We start from the raw sequence: 22386 nt of genomic DNA, 5'->3' as shown, positions 1-22386 counted from the left end.
GGTTTCACAGCGCAAGTTCATGTAACAAACCTTGAAATTAAATACAAGTATAGCATATTCAAGTTTATTTTAATATTGACCTAGATCAGGGGTGTCAAACTTGCAATGTCACATGACGTGTCGTGACGTATCGCGACTTTTTTTCCCATTGCCAGCAGTGGGGTGGGCGCGGTTTTGGCATGACGTATCCGGCCTGCGGGCTGACAGTTTGACAACCCTACCTAGACCTGGGGTTGGCAACCTTGGCTCTTTTATGACTCGTAGACTTCAACTCCCAGAATTCTGAGGTAGCATGGCTGGCTCAGGAATTCTGGGAGTTGAAATCCACGAGTCATAAAAGAGCCAAGGTTGCCTACCCCTGACCTAGACATTTTAATATGTAATAGTATGTAATTTTTGTACTTCTCTCTCTCTCTCTCTCTCTCTCTCTCTCTCTTTTTGTAGAAATATTCTATATGTTTATCCACAAAGCCTTAACTTTGCCAATCGCCAAGGATCTGCTCGGAATATTACTGTAAAAGTGCAGTTTATGTTTGGAGAGGATCCAAGCAATGCAATGCCGGTATGTTATTTTTGTGTGTGTGAGTGTGTGTGTTCCATTGTGATGTTGATGATGTAAAATGCCTATTCTAATGTCTATTTTGTACATTAGGTGCCCATCAAAATGTTGTGCTATGTCAGGCTGCATTCCTGCTGGGACAGAATCAGACTGGATCACTGATTTCTCAGACTTTTTAATTATTTGAGAATTTGCTTCTTTGAACTTTATTTAGTTTTTAATACTTTGTGTTGTTTTAACATCTGCTCAAGAGGCATTTCTGCATTTTCCTGCTTGCAACTTAACAGGGTTAACTTGCTGAAGTGTTTGTGATCCAAGATTTATCTGATTTTGGTTTTACTATTTATGGTATGTGAACCCTCGTAAGCCACCTTGAGTCACTTGACCATTATATTAATAATAATTACATACTTTTGCACATAGCTCACACCACATAATATGCAGCAAATATATAAAATCTATTTTCTTTGAAATATTAGTAACTGTTTCTGCAGCCAAATATTATTATTTTTAACAAGTCAGTATGTAAATTAAATCATAATATTTATCAAGGGTATAAATCTTTGCCAGATAAATAAGTTATCTTGGTATTTATTTTTGGCTTAGTAAAATTTCCAGTTCTGAAGAATAAAGAATGTTTTTTGAAAATATATTTGCTCACTTATTTTTGTAGGTAATCTTTGGAAAATCTAGCTGTGCTGAATTTTCAAAAGAAGCTTATACAGCTGTGGTTTACCATAACAGGTAAAAAGCAGAAACTTTTTGAAAAGCCACCTTTTATTTTACTCGACACTGTGCATAATATTGTGAGATCAGAAATAAAACATCTTCTGCGCATATAACGTTACAAAGAGGATCTTAGGTAGCAAGAATTTCATCCTTTTGATTATTTCAAAACAGAGATTCTGCAGTTGTCTAGCCACAAGCATGCAAGTACAGATAATCCTTAGCATTACAGTGGCAATTAAGACTGGAATTTCTAACACTAAGGAATGCAGTTGTGCAGCCTGATGTTATATAACTACATTGTTTAATGACTGCAATCCCCGTAATCCCAATTGCCGTTGTTAACCAAATCCCACTGGTCATAAGCTAAGGGCCCACTCCAAGTCAAATCACTCCTGAATTGGTCCCTCCCAACCCCAAGTTTTGATAAGGTAAAGGACTACCTCCTCTTCAACTCCCCCCACACCTATTTCCCCCATATTTCTGCCCTTTTGACTGCCTTGCACTCTGCCATCTCTACCAGTTTTGCTGCCCCTGGGCTGACCTTTACCAACAACAACAAAAATGATTAGGGGACTGGAGGCTAAAACATATAAGGAACAGTTGCTGGAATTGTGTATGTCTAGTTTAATGAAGAGAAGGACAAGGAGGGACATGATAGCAGTGTTCCAATATCTCAGGGGCTGCCACAAAGAAGAGGGAGTCAAGCTATTTTCCAAGGCGCCTGAAGGCAGGACAAGAAGCAACGGATGGAAACTAATCAAGTAGAGAAGCAACTTAGAACTAAGGAGAAACTTCCTGACAGTTAGAACAATTAACCAGTGGAACAACCTGCCTCCAGAAGTAGTGAATGCGCCAACACTGGAAGTTTTTAAGAAGAAACTGGACAGCCATTTGTCCGAAATGGTATAGGGTTACCTGCCTGAGCTTGATGACCTCCAAGGTCCCTTCCAACTTTATTACTACTACTTCTACTACTAGGATTGAAGGAAAGGAGAACATTAATTGGTAGAACAGATCAGTGAAATACATATTTCACTACTACTACTACTAGGACTATCTTCTTCTTTTTCTTCTTCTTCCTCCTCCTCCTCCTCCTCCAGTTACTGATAAGGCATGCTCAGCAAGGTCTTTGCAAGGCAGCTGCTGACCACTCTAGGTCTTCTTCCAGAAGCTGTGCCCATCTTATATCCGAATTGTATGTGGCCTTTTAGAAGGCACAAAAGAAAGCCCTAGCTGTACCAGCATGAAAAAAGGGCCCAGCTAAAATGGATAGCCTTTTGCATTGATTGCGGCCCGGGCCTTCCTTTGTGTATCTGCCTTCCAAAACCTCGTGAGAAGGCCACATGCAATTGGGATAAGACCTGTTGGATTTGGACAAGGGAAGAAGGCGCAGCATAGCCAGCAGCTGCCTTGCAAAAGGCCAGTCCAGGCACACCTCATCAAAAGTGACTGAAAAAGATAATGAAAGTCAGTTGGAGGCAGAAAGGATAGCAAGGCATAGGAGGACCAGCGAGTCTAGGCTGGCAGGGACAATATAGAGCACAGGGTGGCCAAAAGAGGAACTAGGCCAGTGCTTCTCAACCTGTGGGTCGGGACCCCATTTGGGGTCGAACGACCATTTCACGGGGGTCGCCAAACAAGGCTGTCCGCCATTTTTTCCCCCCTTTTCTTTGGCCACGCCCCTGGCACCCAATGATGCATAAGTGGTTGGGGGTCACCACAACATGGGGAACTGTATTATGGGGTCGCGGCATTAGAAAGGTTGAGAACCACTGAACTAGGCAGATGAAGGAAATTGAGGTTCCCCAGCAGGCAGCAGAATACCAAGCATCTGAATTTTTATCATGTGACCCTGGGGATGCTGCAACAGCTGTAACTTTGGGGACCAAGCCTAGCTACATTGCAACTTTGAATGATTGCTGAACAAATGGTCGTAACTCCAGGATTACCTGTATATGTATCTGATCCCTAGCATCTTGTTCGCGCCCTTTTGCCCTCTTCATGATCCCGTAAACATGATTGAAATTATGGTGCATGAACCCAGAGAGATCACATCTCTGTGTGTGATATCACATGAAAAGGAATAGAAGCCTTTTTGTCCCTTTGCACATGATTAGGAGGTTGAAGGAAAGGAGAACATAATTGGTAGAAAAGATCAGTGAAATACATATTTATGTGAACAAGAGCTGGAGAATAATCTAGGAATGAACCTGTCATCTTATAGTATTGAGTACATCTAAAAGCCTTTTGGTATATTCTGAGACAGGGAATGTTAACTAGCTAAACAGAAATGCAGATGAATGTAGGGAAAATACATCATCATAAAGAAAAAAAATAAAAATCTTAAATAGGAAATTATCCCAGGAAATCTTTTTTTTTTTTTTTACATTTTATCTCAAAGTTTCTCTTTAACTCAATGGTTCTCAACCTTTTTAATGCCGCAACCCCCAACCGGTCATAAGTTGAGGACTACTCAACTGGTCGTAAGTCGAGGACTACTCAACTGGTGCAGCACCGTTTGCAGAATGGGACTTTTGGCGGGCTCAGCAGGGCAGAGACAGCCTGGACAATTCCTGTTGGCTTTTGAAAGCCAATAGAATTAGACCCTATTCAAGAGAGTCTATTCTATTTGGCTTTCAAAAGCCAATAGAATAAAAGGGAGTAGCACAGCTAAGGAAAAGGGGAAAAAAATGGCGGACTGCGTTGTTTGGTGACCTCCGTGAAATGGTCGTTCGACCCCAAATGGGGTCCCGACCCACAGGTTGAGAACCACTGCTTTAACTAATGCAATACAATAGTTGAACCCTGGAGGAAGAAGCTTAAGCAATGAAAACTACGATCTTTAGGTCCTTGAAAGGGTCTTCCAGGGACCATAAGATTTTGTAGGTTTCCCTCCCTAGGTCAGAAAATTATTCCATCCTCATAGACTGAGAACTGCCAAGATTAGGTTTGTTTTAGGAAAGTCTTTGTTTGGAAAGAACCACAAAAAGGTCATAATGATCTACTAGGAGGAGCTTTGGCTTGGAAGTTTTGTAAATAGTCTCTAAAGCTGCCCTCAGTGAGAGGATATCAATTATTGTGGTGATGTGCGGATTGGCAGAATGCCGCGTGTAACTTTATGATCTATTGCCAGCATAGCTTTGGAATTGTTGGCAATTTGTCTGTTGCAGCTGTCTTTCAAACCGGAAGTTCTTTATAAACAAATCAAGCTTAACTTTAAATCTCTTATTTATCTCAAAACAGATCTCCTGATTTCCACGAAGAAATCAAGGTCAAGCTTCCTGCTACTCTAACGGACCATCACCACTTGCTTTTCACTTTTTACCATGTCAGTTGCCAACAGAAACAAAACACCCCACTCGAGACTCCTGTTGGCTACACGGTAAAACAGCTGCCGCAGAAGTTCTTCAATCCCTTCTTTCCTATCTTCATTCTGACTTTCAGCATTGCAGGAATCATTTTGCTTGCTATATATTTCTGTACATGTTAATTTGGAATAATGCTTAAGTCAGTTTTGATACATTTCTGGTTAATTGTTTTAATTCATTTACATGACTTTGTTTGGGTTATTTTAACTTGAGCGACCCAGAGTGAGGGACGTGAGATGGGTAGCTGTAAAAATTGAAACAGGTAAATGAATAGGTAAAGACTTCCAATGGATTTGATAGGTGCTAATGATGTTTTGGTTCTTTTTCCCATTCAAGTGGATACCGATGCTACAAAATGGACGATTAAAAACAGGCCAGTTCTGCCTCCCTGTTTCTTTGGAGAAGCCACCACAAGCTTATTCTGTACTCTCTCCAGAGGTTAGCAACTTCCTATAGGGGGGGTGTGAGTCAGTAAAGTGGATTAAGCAACAACTATCCCAAATATTAAGAGGGCCTATTTTGAAAGTAAATTCTAGAAACTATTTACCCACATTTGTTGATTAAAATGTCTGTTTTTGATATGGTTATTCTTTCACCATAATAAAAATCATAACTGACTTTATGTCAAGCATGGAAAAATCAGAAGATCAGGCAGTTCAAATGAAAATACTTCTAGCTTATGCTCTCTACAAGAATCGGAACTAGTCAGAGCAAATTGGTGGTAGATAAGAGTCAGTGGAATTCAAAATCACTTGTGGGCGCAAAGGGATTCAAGACTGATGATGTATTTGACCCTTCGGGTTCATCCTGGTTATCTCCAACACTTTATTATGTATTGCTTTTTGTCAGGTGCCTTTGCCTGGAATGAAGTGGGTTGACAACCATAAAGGAGTTTTTAATGTAGAAATAATTGCTGTATCAACCATTCACACACAGGTATGTATTTAGAGTGATCCCGCTAACACAGGGAAAGTAACAATAAATAAAGTTGCTCTAATATTACGACAAAATTTCTTGAGTGTTGAGGTAGGCTTCAACTTGTGACCGCTCACTTAATGACTGTTTGGAATTTTGACAGCTTGGACAGAGTGATGTGTGGCCCATAAACCACTTTCAACCATTACAGATTGTCTCATCCCTGCCCATCATGTGATTGTGATCTGGGAACTTGGCAACCCCCTCGCATTTATACTAATTGTGAAGTGCCAAACAATCATGTAGACACTTGTTTTCAATCTTCCATGCCAGCTCCTCTGGAAAGTCCACACTTTCCGTTTGGGTTTCAATAAGGCAGAATTTCAGTGCCAGAGCAGAGAGACACTCATGCCTGGCCTGCGCTGTACCTCCTTCACCTGCCTGAGGCAGCCCACACTCTTTACGTTACCGCTGCCTCTCCATTTTGGCGCCTGCCAAAATCCAGGCATGCTAAGCCTCCATGCAAGTTGACTGCATAGGAATAATGGGAATTTGCTTCATCTCCCAGCAAAGAAACAGATGGGGAGGGTTACTTTTCCTAAAAGTCCAGCCATTAGTGGTGGTGCCTGGAGCCAGCCTCTCCTTTCAGGAAGAGCACTTGCACCTTTGGCATGGATGGAAGGAAGCTGTTTTGATGGAACTGCTTCCTCTCTAGGAATCATTTTCATGGTTTTAATGCTCAGGAAGCCCAGCTGTAGCTGACCTTCTCCAGTTAGTGCTGCCTGCTTCTCTAAGAAACTATGCAGGAGCAGGGAGAAGAGAATGTTCATGCATGGAAGAGCATAAAATAGTGGGAAGAAGAAAGGGAGGGAGAGAAGGGAGGGAGACCAGCTGGAGGGCAAAAGGAAAAGGCAGGAAGAAAAAGAAGTGGGGGGTACGCTTTGACTTCATGTACTCTCTGGCTCCCTCCCATCCCCCAGTACTTTTCCTGTTGTCCATGACAAAGGCGCACATGGTGTTCCTGAGTTGCTAGGGGGAGTATTTGGTCATAAATGTAAAGACCGGACAATTCAAACAGTTGCTAGACCAGGGGTCTCTAAACTTGGCCACTTTAAGGCTTGTGGACTTTAACTCCCAGAATTCCTCAGCCAGCATGGCTGGCTGAGGAATTCTGGGAATTGAAGTCCACAAGTCTTAAAGTGGCCAAGTTTGAAGACCCCGTGCTAGACAAATGGTTGTAAGTCAAGGACTACCTGTGTCGAGATCACAGTCTGGATTTGGTATTTTTATCCACCTACCGAGCCCTTTCCAAGGACCTGGGATAGGCGGAGGTGGTTGATGGTTTTAAAGGTATCGTCACAAGGTATAAGCTGCTCCAAGTAAAGCTGCCTTTTGCATTCGATTGGTGCTGATATACAAAAATGTGAAATCACAACTGTCAGTTCTTTAGCTGGTGTTGGCCCTGATACACAATGAATTCTTCCCAAGAAACTAGGATATTGTAATGTATTGGCATAGTCTGTGTGCGGATCCGAGCAGGGTGGCCTTTTGTAAGTGTCAGATGGAAATTAGAATCACCACAACCAGTTTATGCCTACATCTTTCAGTTTCGATACTTTGTGATCTTCTCCAATTCCTTGTTTTTTTATTCTACTATCCTCTGGTCAATTATCCATACTTTCCTTTTTTTTCAGCCACAGTTAAATCTGGTGTGTTATAAGTTTAGTTATATTCAGAAATGCCACAATATTTTAATCTGCTCATTCTTGATTACTTTTTCAACTCTATGTCCTCACCAATGTTTCATTACCACCACATGATGATTTTTAGAGATGTTCCATTTTGGTGATTATATTATGCTGCTGTTTATAACTGGTGTAATCTTCTTGCATGAACTGATTATATGGTCTACTGTTTCTTCTCCCTCTTTGCACAATCTGCACTTTGAATCATTTGATGATTTTTAAATTCTAGCCTTGATTGCATTAGTTTGACTAGTTAAACATTAAAAAAAATATTATTATTTGTTTATTTAGGACCCCTATCTTGACAAGTTCTTTGCCCTTGTTCATGCCCTGGATGAACATATGTTCCCTGTACGGATAGGTGACATGAGAATTATGGAGAACAACTTGGAAAATGAATTAAAGAGCAGCATTTCAGCTTTGAACTCATCTCAGCTGGAGCCTGTGGTGCGGTTTCTCCATCTTCTGCTTGACAAATTAATCCTTTTGGTCGTAAGACCTCCTATTATTGCAGGCCAAATAGGTATTTCATTTTGGTTTATGCTTTTAAGAGAAAATTTGATATGAATTCTCTTCGTTGTAAAATAAATTCTCTTTGCTGTAATTATTCTGCTGTAATTTAACATGCCATAGCTACATTTAAAATTATAGGTATTTATGTTTTAATCCCTTCTGAAATTGTCTGTTAACTGTCTTAAAGCTATTAGAGATCTTCAGAACAACAAGTTTGAAAAGTTTTCATTGGGTGAGTTTGTCTTCAGCTCTGAACAAAAGAAAAATGAACTACAAACTGAAGAACGTAAAGAATTTGAAATAAGCAGCAAAAAGAGTCTCCTTGCGGCGAGACGGGCAGCAAACAAATTTAATAAATAAATAAAAGCTGAATAAGGTTTTAATCTAAGAAAAATATAAATGGATCAAGGGTTCAGATAAATTTTGACTATTGACTTCTATTATAAGATTTTGGAATTAACTATAAAAGAACATATCTTGTTTTGACTATCATGACAACTACAAGCCATAACAAAAGATAAGTGATAAATTTAGAACTGGACACTAACAGATAGTTCCAAGTCATGACCATTGCTCAGTGACCATTTGAAGTTATGGCAGTGAGTGCCGAATGAATTCATGTACCATCTCCACTGATAGTCATAACACATATTTAAGCTATTGTCAGATTATTTGAATGTGATGACTACTATGGCTGCCTGCCTGCCTCCCTCCCTCCCTCCCTCCCTCCCTCCCTCCCTCCCTCAATAGTTTGTCATTAGAAATAAACAGCTTGATATCTAATTCTTTATATTCTTTTTAGTCAATCTAGGTCAAGCATCTTTTGAAGCCATGGCCTCTATTGTAAACAGACTTCACAAAAATCTTGAAGGAAACCAAGATCAGCATGGAAGAAATAGTCTTCTTACTTCATATATTTATTATGTTTTTCGGTTACCAAATACGTCTCCCAATTCCCCATGCCCAGGTACATTCACTTTTAAAATGCAATTGCATAGGATTCAAATGGAAAATCCTAATATCAGGACCTTAGTCCTTGAATTTTACCTTGGTGATCAAACAGGTAGAGTAATTAATAAAGAAGGGCTAGTTACTAATCGCCTCCCCCCAAATTATGCCATTTTTTTCTTTTACATATTCTATACCACTCTGTGGATCCACTACCTATAGGAACAACTGTTCAGGGGTATGGAGAGAGTATAAAGAAAGGACTGTCATTGGTTGTATTCAAGCTCATATATATAGGATTATGACTAAACATAGATGTCACGACTAAACAGATATTTTGATTAAGGAAAGGAAATCTATATAGGCAGTCCTTGCTTAATGACCAGTTGCTTAGCAACCATTCAAAGTTATGACGGACTTTCTACTTATAGCCTGTTTTTGAAGTTCCAATGGCTGCATCACTATCACCACCTCACAATTGTGTGATCACATTTTGGGCGTTTGGCAATTATGGCTGTTTGCAGCATCCTATGTCATATGACTGCTCTTTCGGGTGGTTTTTTTTTTTTTTTTTTTTTTTTTGCCAATGTCTGGTTTGCTTCTGGTTTCTAGCAAAAAAACCCAAACCCATTAATGAGAACATTTAATGACTGCTTAATGTTCTGAAATCGAGCACAATCATGTGGTGACCTGCTTAAAGACCACCACCACTTACAATCATAACTCCATATTCAGTACGGTCATAAGTTTAGGGCTACCTATAATAAATGCTACTATATGACTTCCAGGCAAATTTGAATTTTTCTTCAGAATTGACCTGGTGAATGGAGGTCTACATTATTTGGATCTCCTTTAAAGAAATCAAAATACAGGGACTTACAGAAACTGTAATCTGTAACTGTCAGTGAGAAAAAATAGCTGCGTCTATTTTTCAAAGGGATACCATGATATTCGTACTTTAGGTAAAATCCTCACCCCCATCCCATCCGTCTCTTAGCTCTCTTAGCTGCAGTTTTAATATAGTTTTTAATCATAGTTTTATTATTGGTGTCGTTTTAATCTTTTAACTATTTTTTAAATTTGTTTTATAACTTATAAACCACCCAGAGTCATCTTGTAGCGGAGTTGGGCAGCATAAAAATTTAATAAATAAATAACAATAAAATTAAATAAATAATTTCTGGCCCCTGCTATGCATTTTTTTAGCTCCCAGTGGCTTAGGAGGATCAGTGCACTACGCAACCATGGCTCGGTCAGCTGTCAGACCTGCAAGCCTACACTTGAATCGTTCCAGGAGCCTTAGTAACAGCAACCCAGACATATCAGGGACTCCAACCTCCCCCGATGATGAAGTACGATCAATCATTGGAAGTAAGGTAAGATTCCTAATAATAACACCCCACTGTTATTAAATAATAAGAGTCAAATCATGAGTCGTATTGTCTCCAGATTTGACTGTAAGCCTCAAATTGGACAAATTGTGAGCATAGGATTCCTATCTAGTGACAGGGATACTAATGTTAGATTCTTCCACTTTTAGTAGGTTGCATTTCCAGATGCCTTTTTCAGTGACGATAATGACATCAAAGAACAGATTCTTTCTCATAAACTTGCCGTTAAATAATTTCATTTTTCCTTCTGGCAAAGGATATTTTATAAGCCACTTTAAAAGCTTTGATGAGGCATTTTAAAAGCATTTTTACACCGCAAAATTACCCACCAAAAATGGAGAGCCTTTTGAGTATTTTGAGTTAGCAGCCTACTTGCATACCAAGGGCAAGAGAAGAATGAGGAAGCACAGAACAGAATCCTTTTATGTAATTTATGAAAAGGAGAAAAAAAGCCTTATCCTCCAAAAAGGTTTACCAGTTGTTCTTATTAAACATTTCAAGTTTGAGTGGAAGAGCTAGGAGTCTTTTAGTTATTCATTTGATAGTCTTGCTTAATTAAACCACCTTGACCTTTTTTTGTGAAATGCCGGAGGGAGTGGGAGGGAGTGATATGCACATGAAATTTACCTAGGAGATGATAAGTTTTGCATGAGCAGCCTGGCCTGAATAATTTGGCAATAAAATAGATAGAAGCTTTCTTACAGAAGCATACTGGCTTTTTAATAAGCTGGAATGTTTCTGCCTGATAGGATCCCATAAAGATCTCAAGATATTGAATGTCATGGCAATCCTAATCTTTTTTCTTTAAAATGGAATGATGCCACTTACCAAAATTTGATATGTGCTCATTGTTATATCTCACTTGATATTAAGATAAATAATTTGTTTCAAATGTGTATTATATAATACTACCTGTCTGTCTGTCTATCTGTCTGTCTGTCTGTCTGTCTGTCTGTCTGTCTGTCTGTCTGTCTGTCTATCTATCTATCTATCTATCTATCTATCTATCTATCTATCTATCTATCTATCTATCTATCTATCTATCTTGCATCTTGCATTCTTCAACATCCTCCAAAATCCCGACTAATATATCAAGGGATCCTTTGTAAAGAGTGTGAATTATGGCATGGAAGCTGCAGGTTCTCCAAACTGGAAGAGAGAGTTGTTTATCCTGAGAAGCCAAATCAGGCAATTGTTTTCATTACCATGTATAGCATAGAAAATTAACCAGTCAACCACAGAACATTTCCTAGTGAGATTTAGTTTCTAACCCAACTGTGAAAGTTTAATTACTATGAATTTCTGAACTCTTGCAAGTTCAGGTGTTTAGCAACAGCACTTAGACTTATATACTGTTTCACAGTGCTTTACAGCCCCTCTCTAAGCACTTTACAGAGTCAGCCTATTGCCCCCAACAATCTGGCTCCTCATTTTACTGACGTCAGAAGGATGGAAGGCTAAATCACCCTTGAGCCGGTGAGAATCAAACTGCAGGCAGTCGGCAGAATTAGCCTGCAATTGCATTCTAACTACTGCACCACCATCGCTCTTGATTTATGGTTTATATATTCAGAGTGTGCTGGGTTCTTATTTCTTATCTGATAGCAATTTTTAATTCAGATATTTATAATATGCCTATACAGTGTCAACAGATGGCTTCAGCAATTAACAGAAGCATAGATATCCATGAGACAAAACCAATTCCCAGAAATATATATGAATTATCTTTTCTACTATGAAATAATGATTGAAAATAAGACTTGTGCATTATAAAATAAATGATTTTTATTTAGTAAAATATAATCAGCGTTCTAAATCCTAAGAATCCTCAGTTTAGCTTTATTCTAGCTAAAACGAGTAAAGGAAGATGCAGTCTGAATGTCCTGACATTCAGAGACTTTGCAGCCTGACTGAATTTCTTTAGAATTGGGACTACTGCATATGCATTCAGATTTACAAGCTTACTAAAATACAGCATCTACAATGCCTTAAATAAACAGGAACTGTAATGAAATTAAAAGTAAACAGGAATGAAGAAGGTGCCACTTATTAGCTATGCCTATATAAGGTGCTGCAAGATATACTTGGCCTGATGACATTTTAGCATGTATACCTGGGAGGAAAAATACAAATAATTGTGGGGTCTTTGGTGCTGATGATGTTACCTAGTTTGGTAATGAAACCTCTGCAAGAAAAGAAGCAAGCTCAAAGAACATTAAGGACCCAACAATTCAATCCTGCACTACAGATATTCTCTTCTATCGAAAAAAATACTTGTTTGGACTAAATAAACTATTTAACAGTACTAATTGGTGATTCGTTTGTGCTGAAGACATTAATCTCTCCCAATTTCCAATGCAAATGTGGCATGTAACATTTCTTTCCTTTCCTTGCTGCTTTCTGTTATGTGCCCAGGGCTTAGATCGCTCCAATTCTTGGGTAAACACTGGTGCTGCAAAAGCTGCCCCATGGGGAACCAACCCCAGTCCGAATGCGGAGACTTCACAGGTGGTGATTCCCTCAGAGTTTCCTTATTTTTCTCTTAATATCTTTGGTTCATATCACCATACAGAAATCTTTTTTCACTTGAGTCTGTGCTGCGGTCCCTTTCCCATACTTTTACCTGTTTCGCATACTTTTACCTGTTTACTGGTTCCTTTTTCCTATATCCATCCACTTGCATGAGAAACCATCCATCCCTAATTTTTTTTTCTGTTCTCATGCATGTTTAGAACTGTTTTTCCTTCTCTATAATTAATTTTTACACTTGTTTTATAGCTTTTCATTACACGTAATATAGTCCAAATAGAAATATGCTTTCTAAATATTACATAGTCAATCATGTATAAAATTGGCTTGTTAAAATAATTAGGATTTACATTAGCCATGTCAAATTAATATGTCTCATTAATTTCCTTTTATTTTAAGGAGGCCAATCTTATATTTTGTACCATCATCATCATCAGTTATGATTTTGATAATGCATTTTCGTCCTCGTTTGCCAACTTGTTTTTTTTTACATAACGTGAATCTCAGTTAATAACAACTCATTTTTCTTGATGAAAACTGAATGTTGAAAAATTTGTCAAGTAATATACTGCAAAATATGAAATGCTTAGTATCACGATAATTTTAATTTTAGTTACTTGCTTCTTAACACTGTGAGTATTTAAATAAAGTCCTGGTTAAATTCAGTTGACCATGCTTTCAGCTTTTAATCAGTTTAATTATTTTGCAAAAGAGTAAAAAAAAAAAATCAAAAAAATTAGGTTGTTAAAGCCAAATGTATAAATAAAAACCCATTTGATTGTATACAGGTAGTCCTCGATTTAAAACAGTACATGTTGTGACTGTTCAAACTTACAACGTCATTGAAAGAAATGACTTATGAACATTTTTTATAACTTTTGCAGCATGGTCATGTGATCAAAACTCAGCTGCTTGACAACTGATTCATACTTACAAAGGTTGCAGTGTCCTGGGGTCATGTGATCACTTTTTGTGACCTTTTGACAAGCAAAGTTAAGATTCACTTAACAAACATATTACTAACTTAACAACTGCAGATCGTAAAATGGGGCAAAACTCATTTAACAAATGTCTCACTTAGCAATAGAAATGTTTGGACTCGATGGCTATTGTAAGTCGAGGACTACCTATAGTTCTATACCCGGGGTAGGCAACCTTGGCTCTTTTATGGCTCGTGGACTTCAACTCCCAGAATTCTTGAGTCAGCATGGTTCAGCTTGAAAACTCCCTTTCCCCTCAGCATGGCTGATTCAGGAATTCTGGGAGTTGAAGTCCACAAGTCATAAAAGAGCCAAGGTTGCCTACCCCTGTTCCATACAATCAATATTGGTATTTGGAGCAATAGCTCAATATTGTTTAAGCTGGGATGAATGACACAGAAGTTAGAAAATATGTTATTTTCTTGTATTTTCTTTGCGAAATGCAAAGTTATTACAAACTAGTTTCATACTTTTGCAACACTTTATGTTGTTAAATTGCCTAATGTTTGATCTCCATTTGAACCATATAAATCTTTTATTTAACAGACAGCTTTATTGTCTATTAGTAAGTTTAAAAATCTCCATAAAGTTCAGTACTGCTTGTCATTTTATTGAAATGCATTAGAGGTTTCTGTTATTTTTTTTTCTAATGTCCATTGTCATCCATAGCAAATTTTAATGTACTGTCACCATTTATTTTGCAGGCTGCAGATCGAAGCTGTAATCGCATGTCTTCCCATACAGAGACTCCAAGTTTCTTACAAACATTAACAGGGCGATTGCCAACTAAAAAGGTAGATATAGATCATTTCATGCCGTTGTGCAAGGCAAGGAGGGATAAACAGTTCAGTCACTGTTTAATGTGTCCCAAATTTGAAGAGTGCTGAGTCAACTAGAGTCTCAGTGGCTTGGTTCTAGTTCCACAAATATAAAACAGCTTGGAGGTTAATCCAGATGAATCACTTTATTATTTGTAAAAATATTAATTCCTTTAGATCATACACTTGAGAGCAGATTAAAGATTAAGCGAATGCTCAGGGTGCGTCAGTGTAGTTTACAAGGGCTTCCACTTACTATCTCCTATGGTTTGTGAATTCTTATCTTTCATGGAGGTAGGAAGAAGTTGTAGATTACTGACATTCTGCTTCTGCTTGGGAGCAGTAGGGAATCTATATGGGTGGCTTTTCCTCACCAGTTTATTTTTTCCAAGAAATGGATGAAAAGAATAAGAAATCTTATTAGTTTTCCAGCAGGTCAGAAATTTTTCTCCCTTATCTTCTCTTTGGTAAAACTAGTGGAAAAAGAGTGGAATTGTCAGCTTCTCTTTCATCCTGAGCTCTCATTTTGCTCCCAGAAATTCAGCCTTTAATAACAGTAATAAGAACATTTCAAGAGAAACCCAGATGAGAAATTATGAGAAATTGTAATTTGTCTTTAGTTCTACCTGACATGGATTGGATTTACACCTCCTCCCATTATGCGAGATTTCCTTTAAAAATGGTTGTTAAAGAACCGCTAACCCTTGCTATAGGGTTCATAAAAATAGTTTTGCTCATTGTCATCCCTGTATATTACGAATTACAGCAGCGGTACCCAACCTTTCCAGCTTTGCGGACTGGTGACGGGAGGGGAGAGCGGATGGTTCCACGTGAGGGGTGGGTGAACATGTGCACAGCTCGCCTGCCACTCACGCAAATGGAGCTGTACAGACACTTGCCTGCTGTTTGTGCAGATCTGAACAAACCACGGCCTGGTACCAGGCTATGGCCCAGGGGTTGGGGATCCCTGAATTATGGTTTCAAAAATGATTAAATGCTGGATGAGTAAACATGACTTTTAATCTTGCTAGCTTTTTCATGAAGAACTGGCTTTACAGTGGGTTGTCTGCAGTGGAAGTGTTCGTGAAGCAGCTCTTCAGCAAGCATGGTTCTTCTTTGAACTTATGGTAAGAGAATGAGAAAATTGTTCAGTGCAGGGATGGGCAACCTTCATGTGCCCCAGTGTAAAGTCACAACTCTTATGCAAGAGATCAGTTCAAATCTCTGGTAAGACCTGCCTATTTCTTTCCTGTATTGGGGAAAAAAAATGATCAGAAAGAAAGTGGGCCTACTTATCTTTTTTTGTTGTTATTTCCTCTGGATTTCTTTCCTGATCCCTATCATAGATTAACTTTCAGGGGAAACGGCCACTCATTATCCAGGTGATGTCTACTTGTGGAGAAGATAAAATGCCTATGAAAGTTACTCTCCAAATGATAGATAGAGCTAGACCGGTAGTGGCGAACCTATGGCATGGGTGCCAGAGGCGGCACTCAGAGCCCTCTCTGTGGGCACGCACGCCATCGCCCCAGTCCTAGGCCTTCAGCTGGGTTTTATAAAACCTTTTTGCTTTAGGCCTCCGCCGCCGTGCGCAAAAAAAAAAAGGTTCAATCAATCAGTCAATTTCAACTTCTCGCGGGGAAAAAAAAGATCTTGCAAAGTTGGAATTGATTGATTGAACTTTTTAGTCCCACCCAGTCTGCCATTACCACCGCAGCCACGCCCACCCAATGGGCCACACCCATCCAATGGGCCACAGCCACCCGGCACCCAACAATGCATAAATGGGTTTTGGGTTGCAGTTTGGGCATTCAGTCTCTAAAAGGTTCGCCATCACTGAGCTAGACCAATGAAGAAAGAAGGTAACCTGGAGCCTTCTCGCAACTGTTCTAATGATTAAATCTGGTTTACAGAATAGTATCGAATCATACCGCTATCCACAATTGACCTTTTTGTGTGCAAGTGATAGTGAGTGGTAATATATGTTTCCTCCAGGTAAAAAGTATTGTGCATCATTTGTATTTTGCTGACAAACTCGATGCCCCCAGAAAGAATCGTTTTCCAGAGCGCTTCATGGATGACATAGCCGCGCTGGTCAGCACAATCGCCAGTGATATAGTCTCCCGGTTTCAGAAGGTAATGGAAGCAATTCAGTTGTGCTTTTGTCAAACGTACACCCCGATATGGAGAGATAATTTCCAAATAGTGGACAAGCGGTTGGATAAGAGCCTCGGCATGAAACGTCTGTTTTGAAACAGCCTGTCCTTTTCCTTTTTTTTTCTTTTTCTTTTCCTCTCTGATGCAGGATACAGAAATGATTGAAAGACTCAACACTAGTTTAGCATTTTTTCTCAACGATCTGTTGTCTGCCATGGACAGAGGATTTGTCTTTAGCCTTGTTAAGACTTACTACAAACAGGTACGATGACACGATCAAGGTAAAAGGAGGGCATCTAAACTAGACAAGGGCTCGGGGTATAGAATTCTTGGAGGTGGCTACATTCAAGAGGAAGAGGGGAGGAAAGAGAGGATACATTGTGGTATCTGACTAGAGGGATGTTTTCCAAAGAGGCCCAGATTCTGAGCCTGCTCTCTCTCCTTCTCTTCCCCTCCGAATTTGATGACCATCTGCTGGGGATGCCATCACGGTTGGAATCCGCTTGTAGACTCCAAAGGCATCTTTTTGGCTCTTGATGTTGGAAAAAACATCAGATTAGGTAGAACATATTCTGGGCCAGCAGAGTGGTTACACTCAGCAAGCAGATAGTCCAAGCGGCATGGAAATGCTTCAGAATGGTTTAAATCTCAAATTGAAAGTAATCATGTATTGCTCATTTTTTATGAACACCAAATTTAACATGCCTTATTCTTTGCTCTCTTATTTTTGTTTTCTAGAGGAACAAGGATACATTTACTTTTGTAGGGACACAGCTTTCTTGTCACTTTTTAACTTTGCTTTTCCTGTTTTACAGGTGTCCTCCAAGCTTTATTCTTTACCAATCCCCAGCACGCTGGTGTCCTTGAGGCTGGATTTCCTTCGGATAGTCTGCAGCCATGAGCATTACGTTACTTTGAATTTACCATGTAGTTTGCTAACACCACCTGCATCTCCATCTCCTTCAGTGTCATCAGCAACATCACAGGTGGGTAATATACCAAAAGTGCAGTGTAGTGTTATAAGGCGAATAATAATCTAGTGGATTGCAGCACTTCAGTCCATTAGATTAGATTTTTCTTTAACTGCTCTTCTTTAAATGCAGACTTTTTAAAAAATTACGCTGTGTTAAACCAAACTGTTACTTGATTGATTTTGACTTGATGTGATAAATATAAATATAAACCAGTTACTTGATTGATTTTGGTGTGTGTGTGTGTGTGTGTGTGTGTGTGTGTGTGTGTGTGTATGAATGAATCGAAGGGAATTGAACTGCTGGTAGCCGGCAGTCAGCAGAAGTAGCCTGCAGTACTGAATTCTAACCACTGCACCACCAAGGCTCTATATAAATATAAATGTACCTATTATAGCTTATGAACATGGTTATTGCAAACTATGGCTTAACCTGAATTGTTATCCTCATTAAACTGTCTAATTCCTGAAATTCCTAGCTTCAATACCTAATATTTCTGCTAAATGCATAAAAATGGAAACTGAATAATACGTCTCAATAATAATAATATGGTTCCCATTCATAAATTCTACAAATATCAAGAACCCTTTTTAATTTGCAATAATAAACAAGTCCTGTTGTAGTTAGTTGTTGCACAGTAATAAAAAAAGCAGATCAATTATTTTGCCAAACTAAGGTTGAATGTATTTCTTTGTTGTTTTTCCTTCTTTCATGCTCTCTTATTTTATTACGAATACATTTATATAAATAAATAATGTGATGATGGTTGTGAAGTCTACTAGGACTAATACACATAATAAAACTTATGAGAGGCTGTGTTTTTGTGCGACAGAGTTCTGGATTCTCAACAAATGTCCAAGATCAGAAGATTGCAAATATGTTTGAGCTCTCCGTGCCTTTTCGTCAACAGCATTACTTGGCAGGACTGGTACTTACTGAACTAGCTGTCATTCTAGATCCTGAAGCAGACAGGTAAATTTTGAAATTGTTTCCAACAGGCTGTAACAACAACAACAACAATAATAATGTTAGAAGGGACCTTGGAGGTCATCTAGTCCAACCCCCTGCTCAGGCAGGAAACCCTATACCATTTCAGAAAAATGGCTGTCCAATCTCGTCTTAAAAACTTCCAGTGTTGGAGCATTCACCACTTCTGGAGGCAGGTTGTTCCATTGGTTAATTGTTCTAACTGTCAGGAAATTTCTCCTTAGTTCTAGGTTGCTTCTCTAATTTAAAACATATTTCCTCTCTCATAAGCCTTCAAATGTATTGTCACAGGATTGTGAAAGAATGTATTTCTTCTCAAGTCCTTGTTCCTTTCATACTCAACCGCTCTTTAGATCTGCTTAGATAGTTAGTCCTCGACTTACAACAGTTCATTTAGTGACCGTTCAAAGTTACAACGGCACTGAAAAAAGTGACTTATGACCTTTTTTCACACTTAACAACCTTTGCAGCATACCCGCAGTCACATGATCAAAATTTAGCCGCTCGGCAACTGACTCGTATTTATGACGATTGTTGTGTCCCAAAGTCACGTGATCCACCTTTTGTAAGCTTCTGACAAGCAGAGTCAATGGGGAAGCAAAATTCACCTCACAACTGTGCTGCTAACTTAATAACTGCAGTGATTCGGTTAATAACTGTGGCAAAAAAAAAGATCGTAATATGGGGCAATACTCACTTAACAATGTCTCACTTAGCAACAGAAATTTCGGGCTCATAAGTCGAGGACTACCTGTATTAATTTTTGCCCATATAAAATACAATAAAATTTATTAAGCATCGCATTGCTGGTAAGGGGTTGTTTTGTTTGTTTCAAACCAAGTTTTTATTTTCCAGTAGAATAGTCTGTGGTTCAATAGTAGAGTCTCACATTAAGTAATTGAGGTCAGTAACAACTCAACCATGAAAAATGCAAGTAATGGAACAAGTGATAGATAAATTTTAACTGACTCCATCACTTGTTAATGAATAAAGCATGTAAAGCCAAAAATACAGCAATTATTTCATTTCCTCACTGCAAGACACGATATGTATTATTGATCTTTTTCCTCCCGTATATTCTTTTCAACTGCAGAGATGACATTTCTCATTTATATTACGGTTAGTTTTGATGAGTTATGTCCATTCAGGATTCACCTCTCTTGATATTCCTAGCAACCTCTTATCTGCAGGCTGTGATTAGTTCTAGGTCCCCATTTCCTAGAGAGAGCTATCACTGGGATGTTTCAGAGCCAAGCAAAACACTGTTGTTTATATATGTGTGATAAACCACTCAAGGAACACGTTGTGATATCGTGTGGCATAAACATTGCTTATAAATAAATAATGAACTTAAAAGAATATGAAGAGGCCAAGTAGTGATAACGAACCCTTTGCTTGTATTTGTCACCAGAAGTTGCTCCATCTTTAGCCATTGAAGCAAAATGGGTTGTGGTGATTTTATTCACACATAACTCGCAAATATCAAATGGTTTTAAAAATTAAAAAAAACGCTCCTATTCATACCTCTAAAATTCAGGGCAAAGTACTCTTATTTTTTTAAAATTTCATGTATAGGTTTTGAATAGAGCTTGTTAATGAATTCTTTAATTCTTGAGCTAGATTTCAAGGTGTTCAACTCGAAGGAGGCATTACTTTTATAAGTGATAAAGTTGAATGCTGCAACATAAGTTAGATTAAGACTTTTTTTTTTCCTTTGTTATGTATTCATCCCAGTGTATTATCTTTTCTTGTACAACCATGGGCCTCTGCGGTGGAGGGCAAGTGATGAAAATGCAACATAATAAATGACACAGATACCAAATTGTGTATATGTTTGTCCAGTATTATTTGCATCGTAATGTTATCATACACATTTTTATTTTCTTATTAACATGGGTTGTGCTCCAGTCTTGGTTTGTGATATTCAGTAACAAGAATAATCACGGATTACGTTCTCCTGCTTTGTGGCTATCTCTGGTTCTGAGAGTTAACGTTTGGGGATTTTTGCTGCAGCCATCAGTGCAAAAAATAGAGAAGAATAGGAAGAAGCAAAGTAGTTGAAAGTATCAGCCATCTAAAACTGAAAATACAAAGCATCCAAAAACATTCAGAATGACTAAATCTTATAATCCCACAAAGTACGCTGAATTAATTTTGTTTATGGTAACTGTGAGTAGTCCACACTTCCTTTTGGACACTATACTTGTTCCTTCTGCAGAAGAATGTCTAATTAAATTCTGCCTAGCTGTCTAAAATAACTTTGTATTTCAAAAATAAATCTGAAACAGAATATAATTCAACTTGGAAATATTTTTGGATTACAACTCTATATGTGGGCTTGTTCCATAGCTGACATATGTAGGTTTCTCTCAGTATAAAGTCTTAATTGCTTGCCTTAGATAGAAATTCCTGTAATTTTTAATCTTATTTTATGATTTATATACCATGTTGACTGTTGTAGTTGATATTCATATAATATTTTAATAATGATTTAGTAGTTTTTAAAATGATGGGGTGTATTTAGTTATTTAATGAAACATTGAAAATTTTAAAAAATTACGATATTTGTAAATTATTCGTGCATTTTGTGCTTTCTTTTTTTTTTACCTTTTCCCCTCTTTTTCCTTTTTTATTTCTGCATCTTCATTTCCCTTTCCCCTCCTTTTTCATAAATGCACATAATAATACCAATAATAATTTATCTTCAGATCAGTTTATATATTAACCCCTCTATATTTTGTGTCTGCGTTAAAGACACAGAATGAAGTAGCTAACATTGGCTTGTTTTGCATATTCTAGTTGCGTATTCTACTCTAGTTCTGCAATACATTTGCTACGTGGCTTCAGATTAACTAAATAAAGGATAGCAGGTGAAATTGAAAAGTATACTTTACACAAATCATAAAATAAGGGATATAATCAGAAAGCAGCCCTTTTTGTGAGTGACTGTGTATGTGTACCATATCTACTCTAAAACTACTAACTCATCCTACTGACTCTTTTTTTTTAAAACAGTTTGTTTGGATTGCACAAGAAAGTCATCAATATGGTACACAATTTGCTATCTAGCCATGACTCTGACCCACGGTACTCTGACCCTCAAGTAAAGGCCAGGGTGGCTACACTATACTTGCCTCTGATTGGAGTGATCATGGAGAGTGTGCCCCAGCTGTATGATTTCACAGGTATTTGGTATGCTAACCCATTAGCTGCACTGCCATGGGAATACTATGTTTAGTTAAAGCAGCAAATTATTTTTTTTAAAGAGTTTCTAACCTGAATCCAAAAGCTTGAATGTGTGCTTGAAAAGTCTATTTCCCTTTGGAATTCCATATCAGGTATACAGTTTTGTTAAGGGCTAAACAAAGTATTGTAGTCCTCGACTTATGAGCACAAGTTTGCCCGAAAATTTACGCTGCTAAGTGAAACATTTGTTCAGTGAGTTTTGTCTCATTTTACTGTGATCTTTCTTGCCACAGTTGTTAAGTTAGTAGCGCACAGTTGTTAAGTGAATCTGGCTTCCCAGTTGACTTTGCTTATCAAAAGGTTGCAAAAGGGAATCACATGACCCCCGAGGGCACTGTAACCGTCATAAATATGAACCAGTTGCCAAGCGTCTGAATTTTGATCACATGATCAAGGGGATGCTGCAATGGTCGTAAGTGTGAAAAACGGTCATAAGTCACTTTTTTTCAGTGCCGTTGTAACTTTGAACAGTCACTAAATGAACTGTTGTAAGTCGAGGACTACCTGTAGAATAAGAAATGAATGCATGC

General features: G+C 38.3%; 1 protein-coding gene across 10 annotated transcripts in view; it reads left to right on the top strand.

Moving 5' to 3' along the window:
* DOCK7 (dedicator of cytokinesis 7) overlaps window positions 1–22386 on the top strand; it is a 150206-nt gene that overhangs the window by 90467 nt on the left and 37353 nt on the right. For 7 of the 10 annotated variants that reach the window (XM_039339065.1, XM_039339064.1, XM_039339063.1 and 4 more), the window contains 16 exons: window positions 445–562; window positions 1233–1303; window positions 4532–4670; window positions 4993–5094; window positions 5506–5592; window positions 7608–7839; window positions 8632–8796; window positions 9984–10153; window positions 12584–12676; window positions 14382–14471; window positions 15527–15622; window positions 16491–16631; window positions 16801–16914; window positions 17468–17638; window positions 18456–18595; window positions 21626–21795. In XM_039339065.1, the coding sequence (XP_039194999.1) occupies window positions 445–562; window positions 1233–1303; window positions 4532–4670; window positions 4993–5094; window positions 5506–5592; window positions 7608–7839; window positions 8632–8796; window positions 9984–10153; window positions 12584–12676; window positions 14382–14471; window positions 15527–15622; window positions 16491–16631; window positions 16801–16914; window positions 17468–17638; window positions 18456–18595; window positions 21626–21795 (2099 nt within the window). The remainder of the gene's footprint in view (window positions 1–444; window positions 563–1232; window positions 1304–4531; window positions 4671–4992; window positions 5095–5505; window positions 5593–7607; window positions 7840–8631; window positions 8797–9983; window positions 10154–12583; window positions 12677–14381; window positions 14472–15526; window positions 15623–16490; window positions 16632–16800; window positions 16915–17467; window positions 17639–18455; window positions 18596–21625; window positions 21796–22386) is intronic. The other 3 variants (XM_039339068.1, XM_039339067.1, XM_039339066.1) reach the window with 1 other exon arrangement.

Source organism: Crotalus tigris, unplaced genomic scaffold (genome assembly GCF_016545835.1).
Source record: "Crotalus tigris isolate CLP2741 ecotype Arizona unplaced genomic scaffold, ASM1654583v1 scf7180000017729.2337069, whole genome shotgun sequence".
In the NCBI taxonomy this organism is placed as follows: Eukaryota; Metazoa; Chordata; class Lepidosauria; order Squamata; family Viperidae; genus Crotalus; species Crotalus tigris.
Note: the sequence above shows the minus strand (reverse complement) of the source record. Positions and strands in the feature narration are given on the sequence as shown.